This window comes from Myotis nattereri (assembly GCF_964212035.1).
Source record: "Myotis nattereri genome assembly, chromosome: 5".
Lineage (NCBI taxonomy): Eukaryota > Metazoa > Chordata > Mammalia > Chiroptera > Vespertilionidae > Myotis > Myotis nattereri.
The window spans coordinates 15,473,264-15,500,332 of record NC_138080.1 but is presented as its reverse complement, the minus strand read 5'-3'; the positions used below and the strand labels follow the sequence as shown (position 1 = coordinate 15,500,332).

Here is a 27,069-nt window from a genome sequence, read left to right as displayed (position 1 = left end):
TCTGCAGGCTGATGCTCTATTCACTGAGCAAAACCAGCTAGGGCTTTATTTTTATTTTTTAAATCCTCACCCAATAATATGTTTGTTTCTATTTATTTTAGAGAGAGAGGAAGGGAAGAGAGAGAGAGAGAGAGAGAGAGAGAGAGAGAGAGAGAGAGAGAAACATCAGTGTGAGAGAGAAACATCAATGGTTGCTTCCTGCATCAACTGGGGATTGAACTCACAACTTTTTTGGTGCACGGTATGACATTCTAACTAACTGAGAGCCACCCAGCCAGGGCAGAGGGCATGAGCATTTTAAAGACTTTTGATAAATACTTTAAATAGCCCTCCAAAGAAGTTATATATCAGTTTATACAGTGAAACAAAAATATTAAAATTTTTTTTTAAAATATATTTTATTGAGTTTTTACAGAGAGGAAGGGAGAGAGATAGAGTTAGAAACATCGATGAGAGAGAAACATCAATCAGCTGCCTCCTGCACATCTCCCACTGGGGATATGCCCGCAACCCAGGTACATGCCCTTGACCGGAATCGAACCTGGGACCCTTCAGTCCGCAAGCCGACGCTCTATCCACTGAGCCAAACCGGTTTCGGCAAAAAATATTAAAATTTTAAAAAACAAAACAATATTATACTTTTTTTATTTCTAAAATATTAGCATGTTTTCTATAAAAACAATGAAGGTAAATTAAATCTCTTGGGTCCTGTCTAGCTCTAAAATCTACCTCTCCCTAAGTATTCCTGAACATATACTATTACTTTGGTGTTCATATAATTGATAATTTGATTATGGATTTCACTTTGTGTCCTATTCATATTTTTCTGCAAATTACTATTTTGGGGGAACATGTTATGAAATATTTAAAGTTTTATTCCCAAAAGAATATTCAACACTGAAAACACTTTTAAATTTATTTTCTGAGACTCAAGAGTTTATTCACCTTTCCACCCCCCATAAAAATATCTTTACTTATAGATGAATTACAATTTGGTAGTGTCCCATATCCTCATCTTAACTTTGGTTGCTGACAACTTCCTATAATGGAGTTGCTGCTAGTTGTAATGGCAGTTCTAGTAGAACCGAAGAGGAAAGATAGTTCTTCTTATAAGAAACGTTAGAGTATGAACACTTAATAAAAATCCCTCTGACAGAAAAGTCAGCTACAGATGGGTGAGATACAGTACAGATCACTCCATCCCATGGGACTTATTGGAATAAGCACTATAAATCAGTAGATAATCAGGGAGTTAAAAACATTGGATCTGCCTAACTGGTTTGGCTCAGGGGATAGAGTGTAGGCCTTTGGACTAAAGGGTCCCAGGTTTGATTCCGGTCAAGGGCATGTACCTTGGTTGCGGGCACATGCCCAGTAGGAGGTGTGCAGGAGGCAGCTGATCATAACTCTCTATCCCTCTCCCTTCCTCTCTGTAAAATATCAATAAAATATATTTAAAAACAAACAAACAAACATTGGATCTGTGGTGAGTTTTGTTTAAATTGATGTATTTGAAGAGCAGTTTTGGAATATCTATAAAGATTTTGACCCAGCAGTTTGACTTCTATGAATTTATCATGCAGATTATCTTGTTTTCTTAATGCTGCATAACAAATTGCCCCAAATGTAGCTGTTTAAGACAGCACCCTTATTACCTCAGCGTTACTGTAGGTGAGGAGTCCAGGCACAGTATGGCTGAATTCTCTGCTCAGGGTCTCAATGAACCAAAATCAAGGTGTTGCCAGGGCTGCAGTTTTCATCTGGAGCTTGGGGTCTTTTTCCAAGCTCACTAGTCACAATTGTAGGATGAAGGTTCCCATTTTCCTGCGAGCTTTTGGGCCAGGGACTGCCCTCAGCTTCCAGAGACTGCAGTTCCTGGCATGTGGCTCCACAACGCTAAGTGCTTTCTTCCAGGCTGCCGCCGCGTCTCTCTGCCTTCCTCTTCTGTGATTAGCCCGCTGAAGGAAACCCTCTGCTTTCCAAAGGCCAGCCTGATTAGGCCAGGCCTGTGTAAGGAAATGTCATCATGGGAGTTTCAACATACTCACAGGGTCCACCCACTCACTGGCGCACAGATTATACAACGGTGTAGGCCATTGCAGGCCATTTTAGAATGATATCTACCACACTGTCTGCTCAAAAAGACCATAAGATACGGATTTATATGGATGTTCATTGTAATAACAAGAAAGAGATAGTGTCAATAAGGGCCTGCTTAAGTAAGTGATAATACATCTAAAAAATGAAATATGAGGCAGCCGTTGAAAGATCAAGGTGGCTCTAGATATGGAGAGATGTTCAGGTATATTGTTAAGTGACAGAAACCATTTGCAGAACATGTATAATGTGATCTCCTTTCTCAATTAAATGTATAATGTGCAGAAGAAATTGGTAATAGTGATTACCTATGGGAGTTAGGTCAGGAGGACTTGCACTGCTTCAATTACCTTTCATCACGACCATGCACTACTATTATAATATATGTTTTTAACTGGTCACTTTAAAATTACCCAATTGGGGGCCCAAGCATGTAAAAGGCTTTGTAAAGCGCATAGGTAATTCTGTTTCATGCTGCTGGTTCAGAAGGCCCACTCCGAGACTTGGAAGGTTACCACTGCTTGTCATTTGAGAACCACTTCACCAGATAGTTTAAAAATTGGAAATATTTTGCATTGTTTTTCAAAGCCAATTTGCTTTACCTAGGAAAATTAAATAACGCGTATCAAGCAGTTAACAAAGGCCCTGTAATGCTCAGTATTTAACATTAGAGAAGTAATGAAGAAAGCTGTCTCTGGATGTCTCGGTTCTGAATTGAGGCTCAGTTTTTTTTAGTAACATTTTATCAATTCTTCCTCTATTTTCTAAGAGTTCTTTTTTCTTTTTTTTCTTTTTTTGACTAGTATAATTGATTCAAACTATTTTTAGAAGGTGGAACAAGATGTTCAGGAAACATTATAAGCATCTCATTTTGCACAGAATTTCTTAGTTTTTATTTTCTTCTTACATACTTTAATTTAGTTAAACCAGGTTTCTTTCTTTTTCTTTTATCTACCAGGATGCTCCATCTGTTTCATTCTAATACTTCATCTGAAATGTAAATAAATCTTGGAACAAGCACACAAATTCAAGTACAATTTTAAATTTTATTTCTATGTAAAGAAAGAGCATGTGTAGTGCTTTGCATGGGTGTTTTTACTGATAAGTTGATCTCTCTTAAAGAGCCATCGTGACTTTTAGAAACACCACCTTATAATTACTAGTAAGTGATGCTTAGTTCCAGATTGTACAGCTGCAGTCTTGTTAATATTTCTAAAGGGGGCAGGTGGAGACTTTTTTTTTAAATGCCCTTGACCAGAATCGAACCTGGGACCCTTTAGTCCACAGGCTGACGTTCTATCCACTGAGCCAAACCAGCTAGGGCGGCTTTTCTTTTTTTAATATCAATTCTTATATTGCTTTATATTGAAGAGGGTTTTTTTTGGTATTGCTTTAAAATCTAGAGATAAATTGAGTAGCAAAGAAATGTATAAGTTAATTTTTGACATGCAGGGTATGGCAAAAGTAGGTTTACAGTTGTTTGTGCACGAAACAGTTTATTCTTTTTAAAAATATATATTTTATTGATTTTTTACAGAGAGGAAGGGAGAGGGACAGAGATTAGAAACATCGATGAGAGAGAAACATCGATCAGCTGCCTCCTGCACAAGGGGATATGCCTGCAACCAAGGTACATGCCCTTGACTAGAATTGAACCCGGGACCCTTCAGTCCGCCGGCTGACATTCTATCCACTGAGCCAAACCGATCAGGGCGAAACAGTGTATTCTTGTATTGTTAATTATTGGATTATTTTCCATACAAACAACTGTAAACCTACTTTTTCCCCACCCTGTACTTATCTTTACAAAAACATTATTTTATATTTTTGGAAAGTAAGAAACCCAGTGCTTTTATGATTCCATCTCTTAGTCCTGTGTTCAAATTTCTAATGTAAATTAATTTCTTTTTTTTTATGAACCATTGTTTGACATGTAGTTGACCAGCTTACTAATAGGTTTCAGAAATTCCTATAATTTTGCTAATGAAATAGTATTGTTGTGTTAGGTTGATTTAAAAAGAAAATATATTGCCCAGCCAGTGTTGCTCAGTGGTTGAGCATAGACCTATGAACCAAGGTAAGGGTGCACTTCCTGGTCAAGGCACATGCCCGGGTTGTGAGCTCGAACTCAAATGGTGGTGTGCAGGAGGCAGCCAATCAGTGATTCTTTCTCATCATTGATGTTTCTCTATCTCTCCCTCTCCCTTCCTCTCTGAAATCAATAAAATATTTTTAAAAATAAATATTATTTATCATTGTTTATAATAGCATTACTTATAGTAGCAAGAGATTGGTGTTGTTAGTTTGTGGTATATTCATAAAGTGAAATACTATGTACACATTAAAAAAAATAATTACAAAGCTCTTCCTGCGTAGATGTGATGTGATCTCCAAAATATGTCAAGTACGAAAAGCAATGCAAAACAGTGTGTATATGCTGCCATTTATGTAAAAAAACAAAAGGGTAATGTAAGACAAGAACAGATGTACATATCTGCATATGTACACATAGATTCGCTTTGTAACGACACCAGGAAACTAGTTACACTGGCCGCCTGAAGAAAAGGGGTAAGCGGCCCTGTGCGTCCTTTTGTAGCTTTTCAATGTTAAGCCATGTAAATGTATTCCCTTTTTAAAAATAGCAAAAACAAATAAAATTAAAACAAATATGTAACCAATGGCTAGACCAGGTTGTGATTTTTTGCAAATAGTGATAACCTTCAAAATTATTTTTAAAGAATGTTGTTGAAAATTTTGTTTTGTTAATGTTGTATTACTGATACTAGTTAGAACAGTGGTTCTCAACTTTCCTAACGCCGCGACCCTTTAATACAGTTTCTCATGTTGTGGTGACCCCCGACCATAAAATTATTTTCGTTGCTACTTCATCACTGTAATTTTGCTACTGTTATGAATTGTAATGTAAATATCTGATATGCAGGATGTATTTTCATGGTTACAAATTGAACATAATTAAAGCATAGTGATTAATCACAAAAACAATATGTAATTATATATGTGTTTTCCGATGGTCTTAGGCAACCCCTGTGAAAGGGTCATTTGACCCCCAAAGGGGTTGTGTCCCACAGGTTGAGAACCCCTGAGTTAGAACTTGTATCAGTGTGATCTTATGAGTGATGTGCTTTTTCCCTTCATTATAGAAATAACTAGAGGCCTGGTGCACGGATTCATGCTCTGGTTGGGTCCCTTGTCCTGGCCTGCGAGGATCGGGACGAAACCGGCAGTCCGGCATCCCCCAAGGGGTCCGGGATTGTGAGAGGGCACAGGATAGGCCGAGGGATCCACTGGTGCACGAATCCATACACTGGGCTTCTAGTATGCATATAAGATATTTGGTTAATCTCTTCCTGCCTTCCCCTTTCCCCCCTTCCCTCTGAGATTCATCAGTCTGTTCCATGTTTCCATGCCTGTAGTTTCTGCTCCCATAGTTATCAGCTGGTCAGCCGGTCACTTAGGCTTTTATATATATATAGTTTATGGGATGGTTCTTAACATTTGTCATGAAAATGAAGTCCTTGTGTAAGCTAATTTAACCTTTGGGAATTATATATTTGACCACTTAGAGTTTCCCATTAAATACTTAATTTAAAAATAATGTTAAGAGCATGAACAGGTTTGTGTTTCAGTTCTGCCACTTAGTAGCTTGCAACTTTGGGCAAATAAGCCAACTTCTTCAGCTTTTTAATGAAGATAGTAATTGTACCTACTTCATAGGCTTTCTGTGAGGATTAAATAAGGTAATTTTATTGGTTAACTTCTGTAGTACCTACTGTGTGCCAAACATTATTCAAAGCATTTTACATATATGAATTATTTTAATCCTCATAGCAACCTTATAATGTAGGTAGGTATTATAATTATGCCCATTTTATGCTTGAGGAAATCAAGGCTAGTAAGTGTGCAGAGCCAAGGTTCAAATCCAGGCACTCAGGTTCCAGACTCTATTCTTTGACCATGATGCTGTGTTGAACACTTAGCTCTCTGATGGCATATTCACATTGTGAAACTTCAACAAATTTCAATAATAAATGTAATCTAATAATCAGTGTTACTATACAGAGATTACATATTCATCTAGAAAATACACCTAAACTAAGTCAAAGAAAAATATAGATATCTTCAACTTAACCTGTCAGAAAATAAAAATGTTGTATTTATATACATATTAGAGGTCCGGTGCATGAAATTCATGCATGGGTCGGTTCCCTAGGCCTGGCCGGCGATCAGTCTCTTGGTTCCAGCTGCCAGCCAGGGCCTTCCTTCGCTCTGCGCCAACCCCTGGTGGTCATTGCATGTCGTAGCGATCAGTCTCTTGGTTGAACTCCCATGGGGACACTTTGCATACTAGCCTTTTATTTATATACTAGAGGCCCGGTGCACAAAAATTTGTGCACTCGGGGGGGAAGGGGGCGTCCCTCAGCCCGGCCTGTGCCCTCTCGCAGCCTGGGACCCCTCGGGAGATAACACCCTGCTGGCTTAGGCCTGCTCCCGGGTGGCAGAGGGCAGGCCCAATCCCTAGGTGCAGCCCCTGGTTGGGCTCAGAGCAGGGCCAATTGGGGAGTTGGGGCGCCACCCCTGTCATGCACAGAGCAGGGTGGATTGAGAGGTTGCGAAGCCACCCTCAGTCACGCTCAGGGTAGGGCCAATTGGGGGGTTGGGGCACCGCCCCCTGTCACACTCAAGGCAGGGTAGATGGGGAGGTTATGGCACCACCCCCTGTCACGCACAGAGCAGGGTCAATCAGGGGGTTGGGGCGCTGCCTCCTGTCACTCACAGAGCAGGGCCCATCAGAGGGGTTGGGGCTCCGTACCCTGTCACGCATAGAGCAGGGCCCATCAGGGGGTTGAGGAGCTCCCCCCTGTCACTCACAGAGTAGGGCGGATCAGGGGGTTGGGGCACCGCCCTCTATCACCCACAGAGCAGGGCCGATCAGGGGGTTGGGGCGCCTTCCCCTGTCACGAACAGAGCAGGGTGGATAGGGAGGTTGTGACCCTGCCCCCTGTCACACACAGAGCCGCAGGGCAATCAGGGGGTTTAGGCGCTGCCCGCTGTCACGCTGATCCCGATGCCAGGAGGCCTCTCAGCTCCGCTGATCCCGGTGCTGGGAAGCATATTACCCTTTTACTATATAGGATAGAGGCCTGGTGCATGGGTGGGGCTGGCTGGTTTTCCCTGAAGGGTGTCCTGGATCAGGGTGGGGGTCCCAGCCTGGATGAGGGGATGATGGCTGTTTGTAGCTTGTCACACACCCTTCAGGGTGGGGGCCCCCACTGGGGTGCCTGGCCAGTCTGGGTGAGGGGCTAAGGGCTGTTTTCAGGCTGGGACTGAAGCTCCCAACTGCTCCTTTTTTTCTTTTTTTCTTTTTTTTATTCTGGGCCAGCTTTAGCTCTGAGGCTGCTGAAAGCAGGTATCTGGTTTGTTTAGGTTCTATAATCGAAACTCTATCAACTCCAGCTCTGAGATCCCAGCCGACTGAAAGCTGGTTTCTGGGGTTTTGTTTAGCTTCTATATTTGTTACAATGTTTCTTAAACTTCAAGCTCAGAGGCCGGCAAGGCAGGCAGGGAATGTTGCAGTCCTCCGTCACTGAAGCAAGCAAGCCTCATGTTCAGTTTAAGCTGCCTGGCTGCCGGCCACCATCTTGGCTGGCAGTTAATTTGCATATCACCCTGATTAGCCAATGGGAAGGGTAGCGGTCGTACGCTAATTACCATCTTTCTCTTTTATTATATATATATATTCTTCAAGAAAGTAAAAATGGTTATATTTTATAACCTGTTTTGTTCATGTGTCAATATAACATGAATTTCTTGTTGCTTAATTTGATTTGTTACCTCCTGTATTTTATAAAATGGGTTAAGACACTGTATTTCTTGCCTTCACTCTCTAGATTTGGCATTCTTTTGGAAGTGGGCTAAGGAATTCTTTTGAAACTTAGGGTTCAAAGTCATTTTATTGATGTAAAAGTGGTGTTGTGGAGCATGAATTAATACGTAATTTAAATCCCTGCCTATATGCAACCTTAGGACTCTTACAAAGGAATTCCTTATTGATGTTGGCAACAGAAAACTTTGGCTACAGGGATTTTCAGGAGAAAAAGTCAATCACTGGCCACAGATAAATGGGGTGTGTGTGTTTCTTGTTTGATTTTTTTTTTCCCCAACAGACTTTATAGCCAATTCTGGGTATACTTTTGAAATACCAAAATTTATAGTTTACAAATATAAAACACAATATAAGGATGTAATTGTAAGGAGCTACAAAGATGCATAAGGCATGGCTCTTGTTAACTTGGGTGCCATAGAATCAGCATATGTTGTGAAATGATCTTAACTGTTGTCATGGTAATACAGAATGCTATGAAAGTTTCTAAACTTTTAGTCCTCAAATCCTGATCACCCTATATCAGCAATAAAAAAAATTTTCATATTCAGGGATAGAAAGCATTTTAACCCCAAATGTGGCCCCCTGATTTACACATTTCTTTAGGGATCTCTCTCCAGTATTCCTCCACCCATGTACAGCACTGGCCCAAATCTGGACCCATTACCCTCCACTTTTTTCCCCAAAGCCTTGCCAAAACTAGGCTCTGATTACTTAAATATGTCTTTTCTAAAAGCTTGGAGATTCCAAGAAGAAAATAAACAGAAATAATTACCAACTAGGTAATCTGAGTCACTTGCTATAGCTTTATTCTCTTGGCCCTGTAGACTCTGTCTCATTTTCACAAAATCATGGAAGAAAATAAGGAGCTCACAGTTCTCGAGGGCTGCTGTTTACAACCTCTGGCCTTCTCTACCAGTGCGCATCTCCAATCACAGCTTGACTTTTTGAAATCCAAGGCCAAGAAAGAAGAAAACATTCTCTTTCTCTTTAAACTAAAGGCATTTTCCAGCTATCACTTCATGAACTATTCTTTCTCTATGACTGTGGAGACCTTACTGGAGAACTTCCTTAACATGACAACCACATCAAAATATAATTCATTAAGATGAACATTTTTACCTAAAATAGAATCAGGGCATGATTTGCTTAAAGGCCTTAAAAGTCATGAACAAAAAGATGATTGACATTTTAGTGATGACTTTGAAAACCCCAGTTTCCATTTATATATGTTTAACACTCCCAGGGGATCTTTTTAGATCCAGCAAAATATTCAGGTTCATAAAACTACCACAGACCTTACTTGCCCTCCGTCTACTTAGAAGGAGACTGTCCAGGAAGGGCAGCACCAGGCAACCCTTTTCACTGGCATTGTCCTCACAGGAGTGCACACACCAGAGGTTTGCTGCCTCACCTTCCTTCATTCATCCCCTCCAAGTCACAGATTAGGGACAAGGAAACAGAATCCACAGGGCACATTAGGGAGCCACCCTGGCTTAGAATTCCCATGTATCACAAGCAACAATATCTCTTGTACAACTTTCTTGACATAGCTTCCAGACACCCCTTATGAGTCACTGCACTCAGAGAAGCCCGAAGCTATAGCTTCCTGCCAAGTAATTGTGCAACCTTTCCCATAAGCAACGTTGCCTAATAACACAGCTGACATTCACCTGAGCTTTGCAGAGCAACAGAGCTAGAAAGTGAATCCAAGGTCACCCTTGTCTTTAAAGAAGTAGAGAGAGTTTGTTTACGCTTTATCCACAACGTTTCAAACATCTTTACAAAGATGATTGTGTCTTCAAATATGCCTGAGATAAATGGCTTTGAAGTAACTTCATAAATCTTCTCCTGACCTATATCCTTTTTGATATATGATAAATTTTAGCTTTTCTTCCTCTGACTGTTTTTCCTTTTTTGATAGGTCAAATCAAATATTCTGAACAGGTGTATGATGCGTGTATGGATACATTTGACTGTCTCCCTCTCGCGGCCCTCTTAAATCAGCAGTTTCTGTGTGTACATGGAGGGATGTCACCTGAAATTACTTGTTTAGATGACATTAGTAAAGTAAGTAATCTTTCATTATTCTCATGGGTTTTATATATATACACATACATATACTAGAGGCCCAGTGCACGAAATTTGTGCATAGGATGGTGGTCCTTCAACCGGGTCTGCACCCTCTCCAATCTGGGACCCCTCAGGGGATGTCTGACTGCCGTTCCTAAACCAACTGTCAGACATCCCTCTCGCAATCCAGGACCGCTGGCTCCTAACCACTCGCCTGCCTGCCTGCCTGATCGCCCCTAACCATCTCTGCCTGCCGACCTGATCGCCCCCTAACTGCCCTCCCCTGCGGGCCTGATTGCCCCCTAACTGCTCCCCCCTGCTGGCCTGATTGCCCCTAACTGCGTCTGCCTTGGCCCCTGCCACCTTGGCTTTGTCTGGAAGATGTCTAGTCTAATTAGCATATTACCCTTTTATTAGTATAGATATTTTTTTAAATCTTGATTTTTATTGCAGTCAACTAATATGTTTATTTCTGAATATTTTAAAATACAAATCATCAGAAGTAACCAAATGGAAATCACCTGTGATTTAATTATTGAGAGAGAACTCTGGTTGACATTTTGCTATATATCTTCCAGAAATTTTCTGTAATTTTAAATTAAATCTGTGCTTTTACCAACTAAAAACATAACATTTCTTAGTATATTCCTGAAACTTTAAATTTCGTAGCAGTGCATAAGGAAGAGAACCAGGGTTCTAATCCCTAGCCTGCCATTTATCATGTAAGCTTGACCAAATCACGTAACCTCAAAGTCACAGTTTCTTCTCTGAAATGAGGAAGTCAGAATGGAAGGTCTGAAGACTTCCAGCTCTGAATTCATTGACTGACATTTTTAGATGAAGAGTTTAAGTGTTGCACTTCCTGACGTGTGATTATTTCCAGGATTCTGTATCTTCATAGTTGAAAAAAGATGACCAGTCTTTTTTCGCTTATATTGTTCTATATTACCATCACCTCTCCTCTACCTTTTTATTTTTCACCTCTCTCATGTAAGTACTACAATTAAAGATGTTTCTGTTTATAAAACTGGTTACCTTCCCTCAGGGTAAGAGACGTGTCTAATGCACTGCCTTTTTTGCTACTTCATTGTTTTTTAAATAACCAGCATTTAATAGTTCTGAATTGATTGTATTAATCAATTTCACTTAGTAGAAATTCTGTTCTTGGCACTCAGCTATTCTAGTTATTTCTTTCGGGGTTTTTTGTTTGTTTTTGTTTTTATGCTTTTAACAACAGCAGCAATGACTAAAGACATAAGTTAAGTAACTTATATTGAAATGCCTCCATTGCATAGGATGAAAACCCTTCACAAAATAAAACTAGCATGCTTTAAAATAAAGAAATCTCTATTGGAATGAGATAAACAATGAATAGAATCATTGTAAAACCCTTCCTGCTTTCATGGTAACATTGGCTCATCTAGGCAGTTGAAATGAACTTCTCACAGTCTTTCTAAATAATAGTATATCTCTATTGTGGTTTGGTTTTCCTTTCCAATTAAGTAAGTGCATACTACTTGTAAGATTACATTCGCATGTAAATGGTTCTTTTCTACAGAATGGATAGATAACAGATATATTTATTTAGGAAATATAGGGTGGGCCCTAGTCGGTTTGGCTTAGTGGATAGAGCATCGGCCTGCGGACTGAAGGTTCCTGGGTTCGATTCCAGTCAAGGGCACATGCCTGGGTTGCGGGCTCGGTCCCCAATAGGAGGCATGCAGGAGGCAGCCAATCAATGATTCTCATCGTTGATGTTTCTATCTCTCTCTCCCTCTCCCTTCCTCTCTGAAATCAATAAAAATCTATCTAAAAAAAAAATACAGTGTGGACAAAAGTAGGTTTATAGGGGATAGGTAAGCTCCTTACTTACCTCCTCTCACAACCGCATTAAATTACAGCTAAGTGTCCATCAATAGATGAATGGATAAAGAAGTGGTACATATATACAATGGAATATTACTCAGCCACAAAGAATGAAATCTTGTGTCCACCCGGCTGGTGTTGCTTAGTGGTTGAGCATTGACCCATGAACACAAGAGGTCACCAGTTTGATTCCTGGTTGGGGCACATGCCCGGGTTGTGGGTTTAAACCCCAGTAGGAGGTGTGCAGGAGGCAGCCCATCGATGACATTTCTCTTTCATCGATGTTTCTCTCTATCTCTTTCTCTTCCTCTCTCATAAAAAAAAAAAATCAATAAAAACATTTTTTAAAACAAGAATGAAATCTTGCCATCTGCAACAACATAGATGGACCGCAAGAGAATTATGCTAAGTGAAATAAATCACACAGAGAAAGGCAAATATCATTTCACTTATATGTGGAATATGAAAAACCACACATGAATAAACAAAACAGAAACAAACTCATAGATACAGAGAAATTTCGATGATCACCAAATGGAAGGAGTGATTTGGGGATGTGTGAAAAAGGGGGAGGGAGGAAGAGGTACAAATTGGTTGTTGCAAAATAGTCATAGGGGTGTAAAGTACAGTATAAGTCAATAATATTGTGATAACTATATACGGTGCCAGATGGATATTAGATTTATTGGAATGATTACTTTGTAAATTATATAAATGTCTAACCACTATGTTACATACCTGAAACTAATATAATATTGTATGTCAACTATAATTGAATAATAAATTATTTTTTAAATGAAGCAATGAATAAAATTAAAAAGTAGGTTTACAGTTGTGAGTACATGAAATAATTTATTTTTGTATTATTTATTAATTATTATATCATTTTTCATACAAACCTACTTTTTCCTGATCCTGTATTATTAAAAATGATAGAAATTGTGTATCTAAATTTGTTAAATGTTGGTTTTCTTGCAGGAAAATCCTTTAGGGGCTTGTTGCCTTCTCTCCTAATACATTCTTATGGATGGAAGGATTTTTGTGTTTTTTCACCCATACCAATTTTCAAAAGCTCTTTTGCTTTCATGATTTTTCTTTTTTTGGCTTTTGCTTGTCTTCCAGTTAGACAGGTTTAAAGAACCTCCAGCCTTTGGGCCAGTGTGTGACCTGCTTTGGTCTGATCCCTTAGAGGACTACGGCAGCGAAAGGACCTTGGAGCACTACTCCCACAACACTGTCCGGGGGTGCTCTTATTTTTACAGGTAAGCTGATCCTGAGTTACCAAGTTGGGAAAGGAAATGGCAATATGTTTAATCAAATTATTTTAAGTATTTTATATATTGAATTCATGTAGCATAGGGACTTCTGTTTAAATTTTTGATTAATAGAAAGCAGACGATTCTTGTTTGTTTCTTTTTTTGGTTGTAGTTAGTAGGTTTTATGCCCTGATAAGTGTAATATACCAAACCTGATTGAGCAGTACTTTAATGTTGTTGTCTGACTCTAAATGATCTAGGTAATTTGTTGCCAAACCTCATCTATAAACTTTTTTAAAAATGAAGACTCCTTGGCTCTTCCCCCAGACATTTTGATTCGGGAGTCCTCTTATTTTTTTAAAAAGCGCTCCAGCTTTTGGAACTACTGGTATCGGCAAAGATATAAAAAGAACAGAACATTGTGAACTCAGGACATTCCTGGAAGTTGGCTGTTATCTTAAATCTCATATGGAAGCTTTCATTGTGTGTTGCCGCTCAAAAACAGGGAGATATAGTCCTAGCTGGTTAGCTCAGTGGATAGAGTGTCAGCCTGCAGACTGAAGGGTTGTGGGTTCGATTTGATTCTGGTCAAGGGCATGTACCTCGGCTGCAGGCTCAATCATGGGTCGGGTTGCAACCAATTGATGTGTCTCACATCGATGTTTCTCTCTCTTCTCCCCTCCGTTCCACTCTCTCTATAAAAAAAAATCAATGGAAAAATATTCTCAGGTGAGGATTAACAAAAATAAACAAATAAAATAATAGAGAAATATAGGAAAATTTGAAGTCTAAATTTCATATATATTGATTGATTGATTTCAGAGAGGAAGGGAGAGGGAGAGAAAGATAGAAACATCAATGATGAGAGAGAGTCATTGATCAGCTGCCTCCTGCACCCACCCCACCAGGGATCAAGCCCACAATCCAGGCATGTGCCCTGACTGGGAATGGAAATGTGACCCCCTGATTCATAGGTCAGTGCTCAGCCACTGAGCCATGACAGCTGGGTTGAAATCTAAATTTTTTTTATTGCAATATTTTATTATGACAAATAATACATGTATATAGAGTCCCCTAAAAATCTGTTAATTGCCTAAGATGATACACCAATTAAATGGAACCTACATACAAAAAGTAAGAAGCCATGCCCAGCTGGTTTGGCTCAGTGGATAGAGCTTCGGCCTGCGGACAGAAGGGTCCCAGGTTCCATTCTGGTCAAGGGCACATGCCCGGGTTGTGGGCTTGATCCCCAGTGTGAGGCATGTAGGAGGCAGCCGATCAATGATTGTCTCTCATCATTGATGTTTCTATCTGTCTCTCCCTCTCCCTTCCTCTCTGAAACAATAAAAATATTTTTTTAAAAAGTAAGAAGCCTCAATTTTACCATAGTTTTAACATTCTTTCCGCCAACTGTACCAGTGACTAATATAAAAATCATTTAAATTTTACTTTTCTTTACATTGCTTAAAATACTTCTGTATTATTAGTACAGTAGAAAGCACTACAATGTCTATGGAGGTCAACTTGGCAATATCTCTCAATTATAAATGCCCATGGCCTTTGATCCGGAAGTTCTACTTCTAAATCATAATCCTGTGGTTGTACTAGTATAGTTGATCTTTGTTATTCACAAATTCTAATTTGCAAATTTTCCTGCTTGCTATGATTTATTTGTAACCCCAAAATCAATACTCATAGCACGTTCACAGTTATTCGCAGACATGGATGTGTGCAGAGTGATGAAAAATCTGTCACCCCACCTGTGCTCCTGCTGAGGTTAGAATTATTAGGAGTTGCTCTGCCTTCTGTTTCAGCTCTCGTAGCTGTCAGCAGGTATTCTGTTTGTGGAGTATTTAACATTTTTCACGTTTTTGTTTGGTTATTTTGCTATTTAAAAGCAGCTCCAAGCACAGTGCCCAAGTGCTGTCTAGTGTCGCTCAGTGCCAGAAGGCTGTGATGTGCCTTACAGAGAAAAGAGCTGTGTGCTCTAAGCTTGGTTCAGGCATGAATTATGGTGTTGTTGGCTATAAGTTCCATGCTCATGAATCAACAGTATATATATTAAATAAGGCGTCTTTACTCAGAAACACACATAAAACAGTTTGATCAGTTGATGAAAATGTTGGGAGCAGAGGCTCACAGGACCCTGATTCTGTATTTCCCCTGGGAGCAGTATTCACTAATTCAGTTTTTGCAGCAACTTTACAAAACATAGGCAAGAAGAATAAGAAGAATCACTGTACTTGCAAATGTATAAAATGCCTGTAATAAGGTTATTCATTACTCATTTTTTATGATAAAAGATTTAAAACAACCTGAATGTTCAGTAGGAAACTAGTTAAATAAATTGTATTACATCCAGACAATGGAATGTACCAGACAATACAGTGAAGCTTTTTTAAAAAAAAATGAAAAAAGAGCCCTGGCCGATTTGGCTCAGTAGATGGAGCATTGGTCTGTGGACTGAGTTCTGGGTTCGATTTTGGTCAAAGGCATATGTCAGCGTTGCAGGCTCGATCCCCAGTGGGATCATGCAGGAGGCAGCTGATCAGTGCTCAGTAATTCTCTCTCATTGTTGATGTTTCTTTTTGTTCATGGTTGATGTTTCTAGCTCTCTTTCTCCCTCTCCTTTCCTCTCTGAAATCAATAAAAATAAATTTAAAAAAATGAAAAAAGAAAACAACTCTTTGTAAACTGGTATAGAATAATCACTAAAGTGAAAAAAAAGATACATGCAGCGCTCTGCTTACCATCTGATAATATTTCTTGAAGTTGGGGTGGGAGTGATGTCCATGTGTGTGGGGGTAATTGCTTGAAGTTGCATAGAGTGTCTGTGAAAGTGCACCCAAGGAAGCCAGGGACATGGGTTGCTTCTCTCTTTCAGGGCAGCTGAAAGGAAGTAGGGAGTAGAGAGGAGATCACCATCCCCTTTTTTATCTTTTAATTTTATGCCGTGTGAATGTACAACTCTTTTTAAAAGTTAATTTTTTCTAATTAGCACAATAAGAAACAAAGATTTAAACATAAGCTAAGTAATTAACAGTTGGATTATTCCAGGGTAATTTTGTATTCTCTACTTCTTCTTGTCAGGTATTTGTCATTGAGAATGACAAATATTCTTTTTTTTTAAAAAATATATTTTATTGATTTTCCACAGAGAGGAAGGAGAGAGATAGAGAGTTAGAAACATCGATGAGAGAGAAACATCGACCAGCTGCCTCCTGCACATCCCCTACTGGGGACGTGCCCGCAACCCAGGTACATGCCCTTGACCGGAATCGAACCTGGGACCTTTCAGTCCGCAGGCCGACGCTCTATCCACTGAGCCAAACCGGTTTCGGCGAGAATGACAAATATTCTTTAATTAGAATAAGGTTGGATGTAATATTTGCATTTACATCTAAAATATTATTGCATTATATTATCTTAGTGTTGATATTACCTGTGAAGCTATAAGTAGGTTCTTTAGCTTTTCTAGCAGTTTGACAATTTGAAAATTGAGTGTTCAGTTTTTAGCACCTACAAATACACACACACACACACAACCATGCTACTTTTTAACATATCAATATAGCAAGAAAAGTTTTGGTGTGTTATTGTCATGGGGTAAGACAAAAAAATTAAAAGAAGGGAGCTGTTTCTGACCTAGGGTTGTCTATTACTGTATCTTCATATTTGATCTAGAACAGCAGTTCTCAACCTGTGGGTCAAGACCCCTTTGGGGGTCAAACGACCCTTTCACAGGGGTCGCGTAAGACCATCGGAAAACACATATATTATTACATATTGTTTTTGTGATTAATCACTATGCTTTAATTATGTTCAATTTGTAACAATGAAATTGGGGCTCACCACAACATGAGGAACTGTATTAAAGGGTCGTGGCATTAGGAAGATTGAGAACCACTGATCTAGAATGAGGTATATTAGTGAAATGGAAAAACAGAATTATGATTGCTAAGCTATTAATAAAAATTCAGTGGTATGTAAGACCTTAATTTCAAAATACAATCAGCTCATATCATTCTAAGTTATTCCCTTCCTATTAAAAATCAGTTGTTTTAATTCTGGATTTATATTTTCTAATTTTCTTTTTCAGTTACCCTGCAGTTTGTGACTTTTTGCGGAATAATAATTTGTTATCAATAATCAGAGCCCATGAAGCCCAAGATGCTGGGTAGGTTATATTAAAACTGTACCAAATATCAATGCAGAGTTTTTGCCTTTAATATCAGGACAGATGGGCTGTCATCTCTCTTCCAGGTATCGAATGTACAGGAAGAGCCAGACAACAGGCTTTCCATCACTCATTACGATTTTCTCTGCCCCCAATTACCTAGATGTCTATAATAATAAAGGTAAAGGAGTCCAGCGATATTTGAGTTTGAATTTGTGAGTAAATGTGAGCTCTATTTTAACATATATATATATGTGTATGCGTTTTTTTCATATGTATAAATTTTAAATAAGGAAAAGGTTTTAATTGAAATAAAGGCAAGAAACTTAGAATTTAGGCTCTTGCTTGGTTTCCATCTCTTAAGCCAAGCAAGAGCCTAAATTCTGATTTCTGGGCCTTTATTGAGGTGTTTGAGAGTATAAATACCGATCATAACAGGTGTGATTTGTGCTACTGAATCAAAATATAAGACGAATAAATCATTCCAGGTTCAGGTTAGAACCGTCAGCATTAATTATTGGTATCAGTGAATTTAATTTATTTATAACATTATCTCAATAAAATACTACCATTTGGTGTTTTAATGTTTGTGTATTATTAAGCTGCCTTTGCTCTGGTTGAAGAATGGTATAGATAGAATGAATACTATACCAAAGTGAAAAAAAAATCTTAACTTTAGTCCAAGCCTTTCCAGAAACTAATATAATAAATAGTATGCATGTTGATCTTTTGTAAGTAGCCAAAAATTTTATTTTTAAACAAATATGTGAAGCATTCAGAAAAGGATTCAGAAAACAAATTACATAACCAACAGCTAACAACAATCCATCTTTGTTAACTCTGCACATTTTGTGTTAATTGCTTCCAATTTTTTAAAATAAAATATAACAAAACCAGTTGAAATTCTTTGCATAAATCTCACATCCCATTTCTCTCTCCTGAAGTTGATGTTTATCATTCCCATGAATTTCTTTTTACCACACACGCACATATATATGTATCACTGCAATATAAAAGTAGGGTTTTGTGTGCTTTTAAATTATGTAAATACTCTATAACTTTGAATATATCATCCTTCACCTTGCTTGCTTTTCATACTGTTTTGCCCTCAAATGTATACATGTAATGAACCCCCATGTATCCATATCCCAGCTTCAACAATGACCAGTTATGGCTTCATGTACTTCATTAAAACCCGTTCCCATGTCCTCTCCCTCCTCTGAATTACTAAAAGGCAAAAGAGATATGCAATTTCATCTGTAAAAATTGTCATATGTATCTCTAAAAGATAAAGGCAGCCCTAATCGGTTTGGCTCATTGGATAGAGCATCAGCCTATGGACTGAAGGGTCCCAGGTTCAATTCTGGTCAAGGGCAGGTACCTTGGTTGCGGGCACATCCTCAGTAGGGAGTGTGCAGGAGGCAGCTGATCGATGTTTCTCTCTCAGCGATGTTTCTAACTCTCTGTAAAAAATCTCCCTTCCTCTCTGTAAAAAAATAAATAAAATATATTTTAAAAATAAAATAAAATAAATAAAGACACTTTTTAAAAAAACAACACTGTATTTTAGATCTTCCATGTAGATGTGGAGCTCTATTCTGTCATTTTAACTGTAATGCAAAATTTGATTTCTTTAACCATTGGGTTGATTCTACATTTTCATAAAAAACAGTGAACATTCTTGTAAAAAAGAAATAATAAACAAACAAACAAACAAATAAATAAGTAGTGCCACTTTAGGTAAGTCACATAATCTCCCTAAACTTCAGTTTCCTATATAGAAAAAGAGGATTAGCCATCCACATGCCTTTCAGCACAGAAATTCTACTTCTGAAACTTTATCCTTTTAAAGTCTTTTTTATTTAATTTAACTTTTATCAGTCATAGTTCCTAAGTTTTGTATCAGGACTGTGGTTCACCTAAAAACTTCATGCCTCTGTAACTATTTTGTTGTTTATAAAGTATGACTGTAAAATAATATAACTTTTAAACAAACATGCCAGAACGTATATATTCAAGTGAGTATTGTCCCTTGAAAGTAGTTGCCTGGGGAGGCTATACACTTATTCCAACAATGCTGCCATTGTTCAAATATTTTTGGAACTCCTCTTTTGGCATTGCCTTCAGCATCTGCGACACATTCTTTTGATAATATCCACAATGATGGGAAATCTTCGTCCTTTGAGGGTGGATTTGATTTTTGGAACAGCCAAAAGTCATTCGGAGTGCAGACTGATGAGTAAGGTGAGTGTTCAAGTTAGTCGATACCATTTGGGGTCAGAAACAAGGTATGATTATAAGGTAATGAGACTGGTTTTCTTTGTGTTGCTTATAAAATGGCTCTGGAGGCAGTTCCCAAAAAGGAGTTCCAAAAACATTTTGAGTAATGGCAGCATCTTTGAATTAAAAACACCGTAAGGCAGCAGAGTGCGTTGAAAGAGGCACTAAGCTAGGAGTCAGAAGTTCCAGGCTAGTCCTGCTTCATTTTAAATTCACAGTTAACAAGATAACTTCACTTTGCGTTTAAGTTTACTTCACACTGAACAGCACTTCCCTGAGCAGGTTTATCTTTAAAATACCTGTCAAATAGGGTTGTTGAAGATAGGTTGGAATAATAAAAATGAAATTAAAATCATCAGACTGTAAATTGCTATAATACTATAGCATTTTACTGTTATTATGTCTGGTGTGATTACATCAAAGGACCACACTCACCTGATATATAAGGTCTGTGTGTTTGTAGTTGGTGGTTTCTTGAGTCTCATTACTTTATAGTCATACTTTGTATATGCAGTTGGAGAGAGAACTTTAAAAGAGGTCCACAATATATTTACCATTTACTCTATTTAAAAATAAACTATGAAATGGCACATTTCATTGAAATTGGATTTGGATCAATCATCTACCAGTATATACTCCAATGACTTGCTGTCCATTTTTAAAAAGCAATTTTTTAGACTTAAGTTCTTTCCCAGCCTTATGTTTTATTTTTACTTCTTATCATTCTTCTCTGGGTTTTAGGTGTCCTACTGTGTCTTGCTTCTCCCTAATTCCATTTTTAATTCTTCCCCCTCCCCCCTAATAATTCCAACATATAGCAGTTCAGTTTTGTTCTTGTCTCTTCCCTTATGAATGGTATGCACTGCTAGTGTTGTTAAACTTCCTCACGGACACTAAGTGGTTCTGGTCTTCATATTTGTGAAGACTTTACCTTCTCACTCCTGTTTTTTTACCTTACTATTAAGAACATTGATTGCCCAGTGGATTTATCATGTGGTAAGCTGAAACATGCCACCTAAAGCAGCAATCACTGCTAACTGCCAGCTCACTTTTTGCTTCATTCTAATCTTGTTTTGTTCTTGGTTATTACTTTAGTAAACTTTTACAGTCACAATTCATTCTACCTGAGTTTTCTGTCCACTCTGATATAATCAGTAATCATATCTTGAAACAATCCTATTTCCCTTGGTTGTTTCTTAAGCATTTTTTTAGGTAAAAGGCAGAAAATGTGGCACCTGAAATAATCTGTGGTGACACTCAGTTACTCCCCGTACAAGTGCCTCTTTTCTTGAAAAAAGCAACTTCTCTTTCTTCTACTGTGGTGTTTCTTTCTTGAATATTCTTTAGACTTAATTGGTATCCATAGGTATTTCTTAGCTCCACTGGTTATATGAAAGACCCTTACGTCATGATTTTTAGAGATTTCTATTTCTATTTTTTGTGTCCATTGGAAACATACCCTAAATCAGTTTTTAAGGTCTAATTTTAATTATCCACTGTTGAGACCTACCTCCCACCCCTTTTCCTGTGTAGACTGAGGCAATTATTGAGTAATTATATATTCATGTAATCTAAATAAAATACATATACATGAAAATAATGGAACATGTACATTGTAGTCAGTGTTAGGCTTTTAAGAGCTAGAGATTCTATGTTCATGTATTTTTCTTTATAATCTACGGTGTACATTTTAGACATTCAGTAACGTAAATTTGAGAACACTTGGCTATTCTATAATAAGGAAAGAAACAGGAACCAGGAGATGACGTATATCTGTCGTTTCTCGAGAGCTGTTATACCCTATTCTATTTATGATCACAGTAAGAATAATACAAACAAACATTACATTGCTGATGAAGATGAAGGAATTGGATATTAGAACTTTTCAAATATAAAAAAATTAGTTTGATACCAAAGTATATGTACAAATGTATGAGCTGGTTAATATTAAACACAGAGCCTAGCAATATACTGACTTATATAGGAAAGATGAGCACTTTTTATCCACTATATTGTATGTAGAGATTATTGAATCTACTTTTGAACCTTGTAAATTATTCCAAGTTTATGATCTGTAGATAACTGCTATGTTTATAAACTCCCAGAGAATTTATAAAATCTTTGGCTCTGGCTAATGGCAAGCAAAACAGGCTGTCGATTTAGTGAAAACTGTTTGCCCTCAAAGGAGAGTTGTAGTTGTAACTACTTTGAATATCTATCTCTATACTAATAAAAGGGTAATATGCTAATTAGACCAGATAGACCAGACATCTTCCAGATGTCCTTCCGGACAAAGCCACGGTGGTGGGGGCCAAGGCAGAGGCAGTTAGGGGTGATCAGGCTGGCAGGGGAGAGTGGCTGGGGAGATCAGGCCAATAGGGGAAAGCGGTTAGGGGCAATCAGGCCAGCAGGGGAGAGCGGTTAGGAGCCAACGGTCCTGGATTGCGAGAGAGATGTCCGACAGTCAGACATGCTAAGGATGTCCAACTGCGGCTTAGGTGAGCGGGTCTAAGCCTCAGGCAGACATCCCCTGAGGGCTACTGAGCTGCCAGAGGGATGTCTGACTGCCAGCTTAGGCCCGATCCCCTGGGGAGCGGGCCTAAACTGGCAGGTGGACATCCCCCGAGGGGTCCCGGACTGCGAGAAGGCACAGGCCGGGCTGAGGGATCCCCCTCCCCTGAGTGCATGAATTTTCATGCACTGGGCCTCTAATAAAGGGACATTATGAAATTATGGCAAATTTTTCTCAGGTGGAACCTGAGATTTCTATAGGTAGTTACTGTGCAATGGCTCTGAAGTTTCAGAGCTTAGTTTCTTTTGTACTTTTAAAATATGAGCTCAAGCCCTAACCGGTTTGGCTCAATGGATAGAGCATCGGCCTGGGGACTAAAGGGTCCCCGGTTTGATTCCGATCAAGGGCATGTAACTTGGTTGCGGGCACATCCCCAGTAGGGGGTGTGCAGGAGGCAGCTGATCGATGTTTCTCTCTCATTGATATTTCTCTCTATCCCTCTCCCTTCCTCTCTGTAAAAAAAAATCAATAAGAAATATATTTAAAAAATAAAAAAATAAAATAAAATATGAGCTCTTCATGTAACTTTGTTCCTTGGGATTATTCTTAAAAGAATGAACTATATAACCCTAGCGAGTTTGACTCAGTGGATAGTGTTGGCCTTTGGATAGTGAAGAGTCCTGTCAAGGGCTCATACCAAGCTCTATCCCTGGCTTTGGCTAATCTCCGGCCTTGGTCTTGGTGTTTCTCTCTCTCTCTCTCTCTTTCTCCCCCTCCCTTACACTCTTTCTAAAGATCAAAGGAAAAATATCGTTGGGTGAGTATTTACAAATAATAATAATAATAATAAAAATAAGCATAGCCATTAAAAAAAAAAGAATGAACTATATATAAAGTGCTTTAAGATTTTCCATCTGCCTTTAAATACTAAGTTCTAAATTTGCAAATGGCAAGTAGGTTACTGAATTCTGTGTAGTAAATGTACAACTGTACAATGCATACTAGTTGCCATGTCATGTTCCTCTGTGCCAGATTTTCTTCCTTTTTACCTTTTTAGCTGCTGTGTTAAAATATGAAAACAATGTCATGAATATCAGGCAGTTTAACTGTTCTCCACACCCCTACTGGCTTCCAAACTTTATGGATGTTTTCACATGGTCTTTGCCTTTTGTTGGGGAAAAAGGTAAGAGAACTAAAGCATCTGGACTATCAGTTATCTTAGCATACTTTTATATTTGCATGAGCCCCCTGATGGTTCAGAAATGTTTTTTTAAAGTTATCAAAATGCTTTCTAATTTTTTTTGTTTTTTAATAAATATTTTAAAATGACACGTAATTGGTTTTTAAATTACAATTCTAGTTGATTATGCTTTTCTTTTTATACAGATCCACTTAATGTAGCTGTCCTACTATGATCAAGATGTTAAAATAACATGTCATTATACCATTCCTTCAGTGATTTCTTCAGTGATAACAGAGATTTATATAGGAAATATTGCCCTTAGAACTTTATTTGTGCACCTATACAAAAAAACTATGCAAATATAAATAAACCTGTTGGATATAGGCCTGGCCTGGTGGCTTAACTTCTTTGCAAAATGGGAGGAAGTCTTGTCATGTGCATATCAGTGAAGGAAATGACTCTGGATAGTAGTCTAATGAAATCATGTAATTATGCAATAGAATCTTCAAAGACTCCAGACTTTTACTGGAACAAGTAATCTCCCCAAATTGTATATAAACCAGGAGGTTTACATATAATGCTACTCTGTAGCTACTCTTAATAGCCTAATGACAAGTCATTTTTATTTATGTTTGATAAGTATGTTTATTTAGATATCCACATCATTTTGGAAAAGTATCTTATTATTTAAATTTGGGTTGTTTTTTTTTAATGAATTTATTGTTCCTAAAATCAGGGCTATTTTGCTTTATCTTATAGTCACAGAGATGCTGGTTAACATTCTCAACATATGCTCTGATGATGAGTTGAGTTCCGACGATGAAATTGAAGGTAAACTTGCCTTTTCCTCATTTGAACTAGAAATGGAATTTCGGTTTTGGTTTGAATTTGTTTTGAGTAATTTTTTTCTTATTAAAAAAGATTTGTATTCAATATAAGAAACTGAAGAATATAGGAAGCCACAAATAAAGAAAAAAGTCACCTGTAATCTTATCATCTCATTTCCACTGATAACATCTTGGCTCTATATACGGTGTTAGCTTTTATCTGTGCATATATTTTTTCCTACTTCTTTTTTCCTTTTTAACAGAAATGAGGTCATGTGATAGTATCATGACATTTACTTTTTTTATAGATCAATTTTTAATGGTTACATAGTTGTCAATGTCAATTATTCTTTGTTTTAACCAATCCCCTGCTGTTGGATATTGGATATTTTTTAAGCCCATAATTTTGAACTCTTACAGATAGACCTTACAGAATGTTGCACATTCTGTCAACAACTAACCTTTGTTACATGCTTGGCTTGTGTCAAGTACTGTTTAGATCAGCCGTGGGCAAACTACGGCCCGCGGGCCGGATCCGGCCCGTTTGAAATGAATAAAACTATTGAAAAAAAAGACCGTACCCTTTTATCTAATGATGTTTACTTTGAATTTATATTAGTTCACACAAACACTCCATCCATGCTTTTGTTCCGGCCCTCCGGTCCAGTTTAAGAACCCATTGTGGCCCTCAAGTAAAAAAGTTTGCCCACCCCTGGTTTAGATCCTTGCTTTCAATAAACTTATATTCTAGTGGAGGGAAGACAAACAATAAATATGTCAGATGTTGATCTGTGGTATGAAAGGAAAGAAAGCAATATTAGGATATGAACAATAACATTTTCTTAATTATTTCCATAGGATAAATTTCTAGAAATTTAGTATCTGTGTCAATTAGTACTTAAAATTTTAAATCGGATACACATAACCTCTAGAGGGGATGTACCAGTTTACATTTCCTGTGTGTTGCATAGTTCACAGGGCTTTCCTCAATACTGTTCATTATACTTTTTATAGTCTGGTGTCTTTTAAACTTTAATTTGTATTTTTATCATGACTAATGAACTTTTTTTCTTCTGTTTATTGACCATGTTTACCTCTCTTTTGTGAATTATCAGTTCATACCTTTTCCCCATTTTCTACTGAATTATATGAATATTTGCTTGTTTTTCTTCTTCTTGGCCTGTGAGGGATCTTAATATAGTAATGTTTTGTTGCATGTGTAGCCAAGTATTTTTTCCCTAATGTGTTGTGGGAGGTTTGATTTTATTTTTTATTTGTTTGTTTGTTTATATTGGTCTTAGAGAGAGAAACATTGCGACACCTCGATTGGTTGCCTCCAGTAAGCGCCCCAACAGAGGATCAAACCTGAAACTTACATATGTGCCCTGACTGGGAATCAAACCCACAACCTTTTGGTGTATAGGATTATGCTCCAACTGAGCCACACTGGCCAGGCCACAGGGAGATTTGATTTTAAAGGTAAGGTCCTAACTTCTGAGAATCCAGAAGATTCAGGAAGGATGGTGGCACCTGAGCACAAACCTCTGCCTGTCTCAGTCTCTCCAAGCTCTTGTGCTTAGGTGATTCAACTATTATGATAAACTCTGTAGAGTGGAGAAAGCCTCGCTTACTTAGAGCGTGCAGAGGAGAGTCCTGCACATACTTATGCTTCAGATTCCACGTGGAAGGTACAGAGCAGATAGCGCAAAGCTTTTGAGTACTTTTACGTATGGGATAGAAGATGACTATAAGGAAACCAGTTCTTGAGCAAAAAGTGCAGCCAAGTAAAAATTAAAACAAAGCAAAATGAATATAGAGAAAACAACACCGAGGCTGCACATCATAGTAAAAGTGCTTCAGATGAAAGAAAAAATCTTTAGGCAGCCAGCAAAAAGATTACTTTCAAAAGAGAACAATTAAGCTGAGAATAGAAGCAGGAAACAATGTAATAACATATTCAAAGTACTGAAATAGAATAACTGGTAACTTAGGATTCTACATCTAGTAGAAATACCCTTCAAGAATGAAGAGGAGCCGTAGCTGGTTTGGCTCAGTGGATAGAGCATCAGTCTGTGGACTGAAGGGTTCCAGGTTTGATTCCAGCCAAGGGCATATGCCTGGGTTGTGGGCTCGATCCCCAATAGGCTGCATGCAGGAGGCAGCTGATCAATGATTCTCTCTCATCATTGATGTTTCTATCTCTCCTTCTCCCTTCCTCTCTGAAATCAATAAAAATATATTTTAAAAAAAGAATGAAGAGGAAATAAACATTTTCAGATATTCTTCCATTAAAACATTTACTATAAAAATTACCAGGAGAACCACACTAAATAAATTCTAACGAATATTATTTAAGCAGAAGAAAAATACCAGATGGAAGCTTTGAGATTCTGGAATAAAGAGTAAAAATAGAAAATATGTGGGTAAATCAAAGGACTATAGACTTTACTAAACAATAATAATGTTTTATTGGATTTAAAAGATAGAATTAAAATAGGTAACAATAATAGTTGGCAGTGGAATAAATATAGGTAAAGTTTATGAATGATATATGTATGTATATATGTATATGTACATATATACATATATATACATATATACTAGAGGCCCAATACACGAAATTCGTGCAAGAGTAGGCCTTCGCAGCCGCGGCGACTGTCTCGATCCCTCCCTCAGAGCTGAGGGCAGCTGCCTCAATCCCGGGGCTACAGCCCCAGCTTTGTTCGGAAGGACATCCAGTCTAATTAGCATATTATGCTTTTATTATTATAGATCATCTGGGAAGAAGGGAAAAGTGTGTTAACATTGTATCTCTCTCTCGGTTGTCTTCTTTCTCAAAAATCAGTAAATTAAAAAAGTAAAATAAAAATACAATGATAAAAAAATAACCCAGCCC

General features: G+C 38.0%; 1 protein-coding gene across 4 annotated transcripts in view; it reads left to right on the top strand.

The window, feature by feature from the left end:
• Positions 1 to 27,069, top strand: part of PPP3CC (protein phosphatase 3 catalytic subunit gamma) — a 96,982-nt gene that overhangs the window by 49,479 nt on the left and 20,434 nt on the right. For all 4 annotated transcript variants that reach the window (XM_081091137.1, XM_081091135.1, XM_081091136.1 and 1 more), the window contains exons 5-10: positions 9,924 to 10,069; positions 13,061 to 13,200; positions 17,294 to 17,371; positions 17,458 to 17,552; positions 23,221 to 23,346; positions 24,106 to 24,177. In XM_081091137.1, the coding sequence (XP_080947263.1) occupies positions 9,924 to 10,069; positions 13,061 to 13,200; positions 17,294 to 17,371; positions 17,458 to 17,552; positions 23,221 to 23,346; positions 24,106 to 24,177 (657 nt within the window). The remainder of the gene's footprint in view (positions 1 to 9,923; positions 10,070 to 13,060; positions 13,201 to 17,293; positions 17,372 to 17,457; positions 17,553 to 23,220; positions 23,347 to 24,105; positions 24,178 to 27,069) is intronic.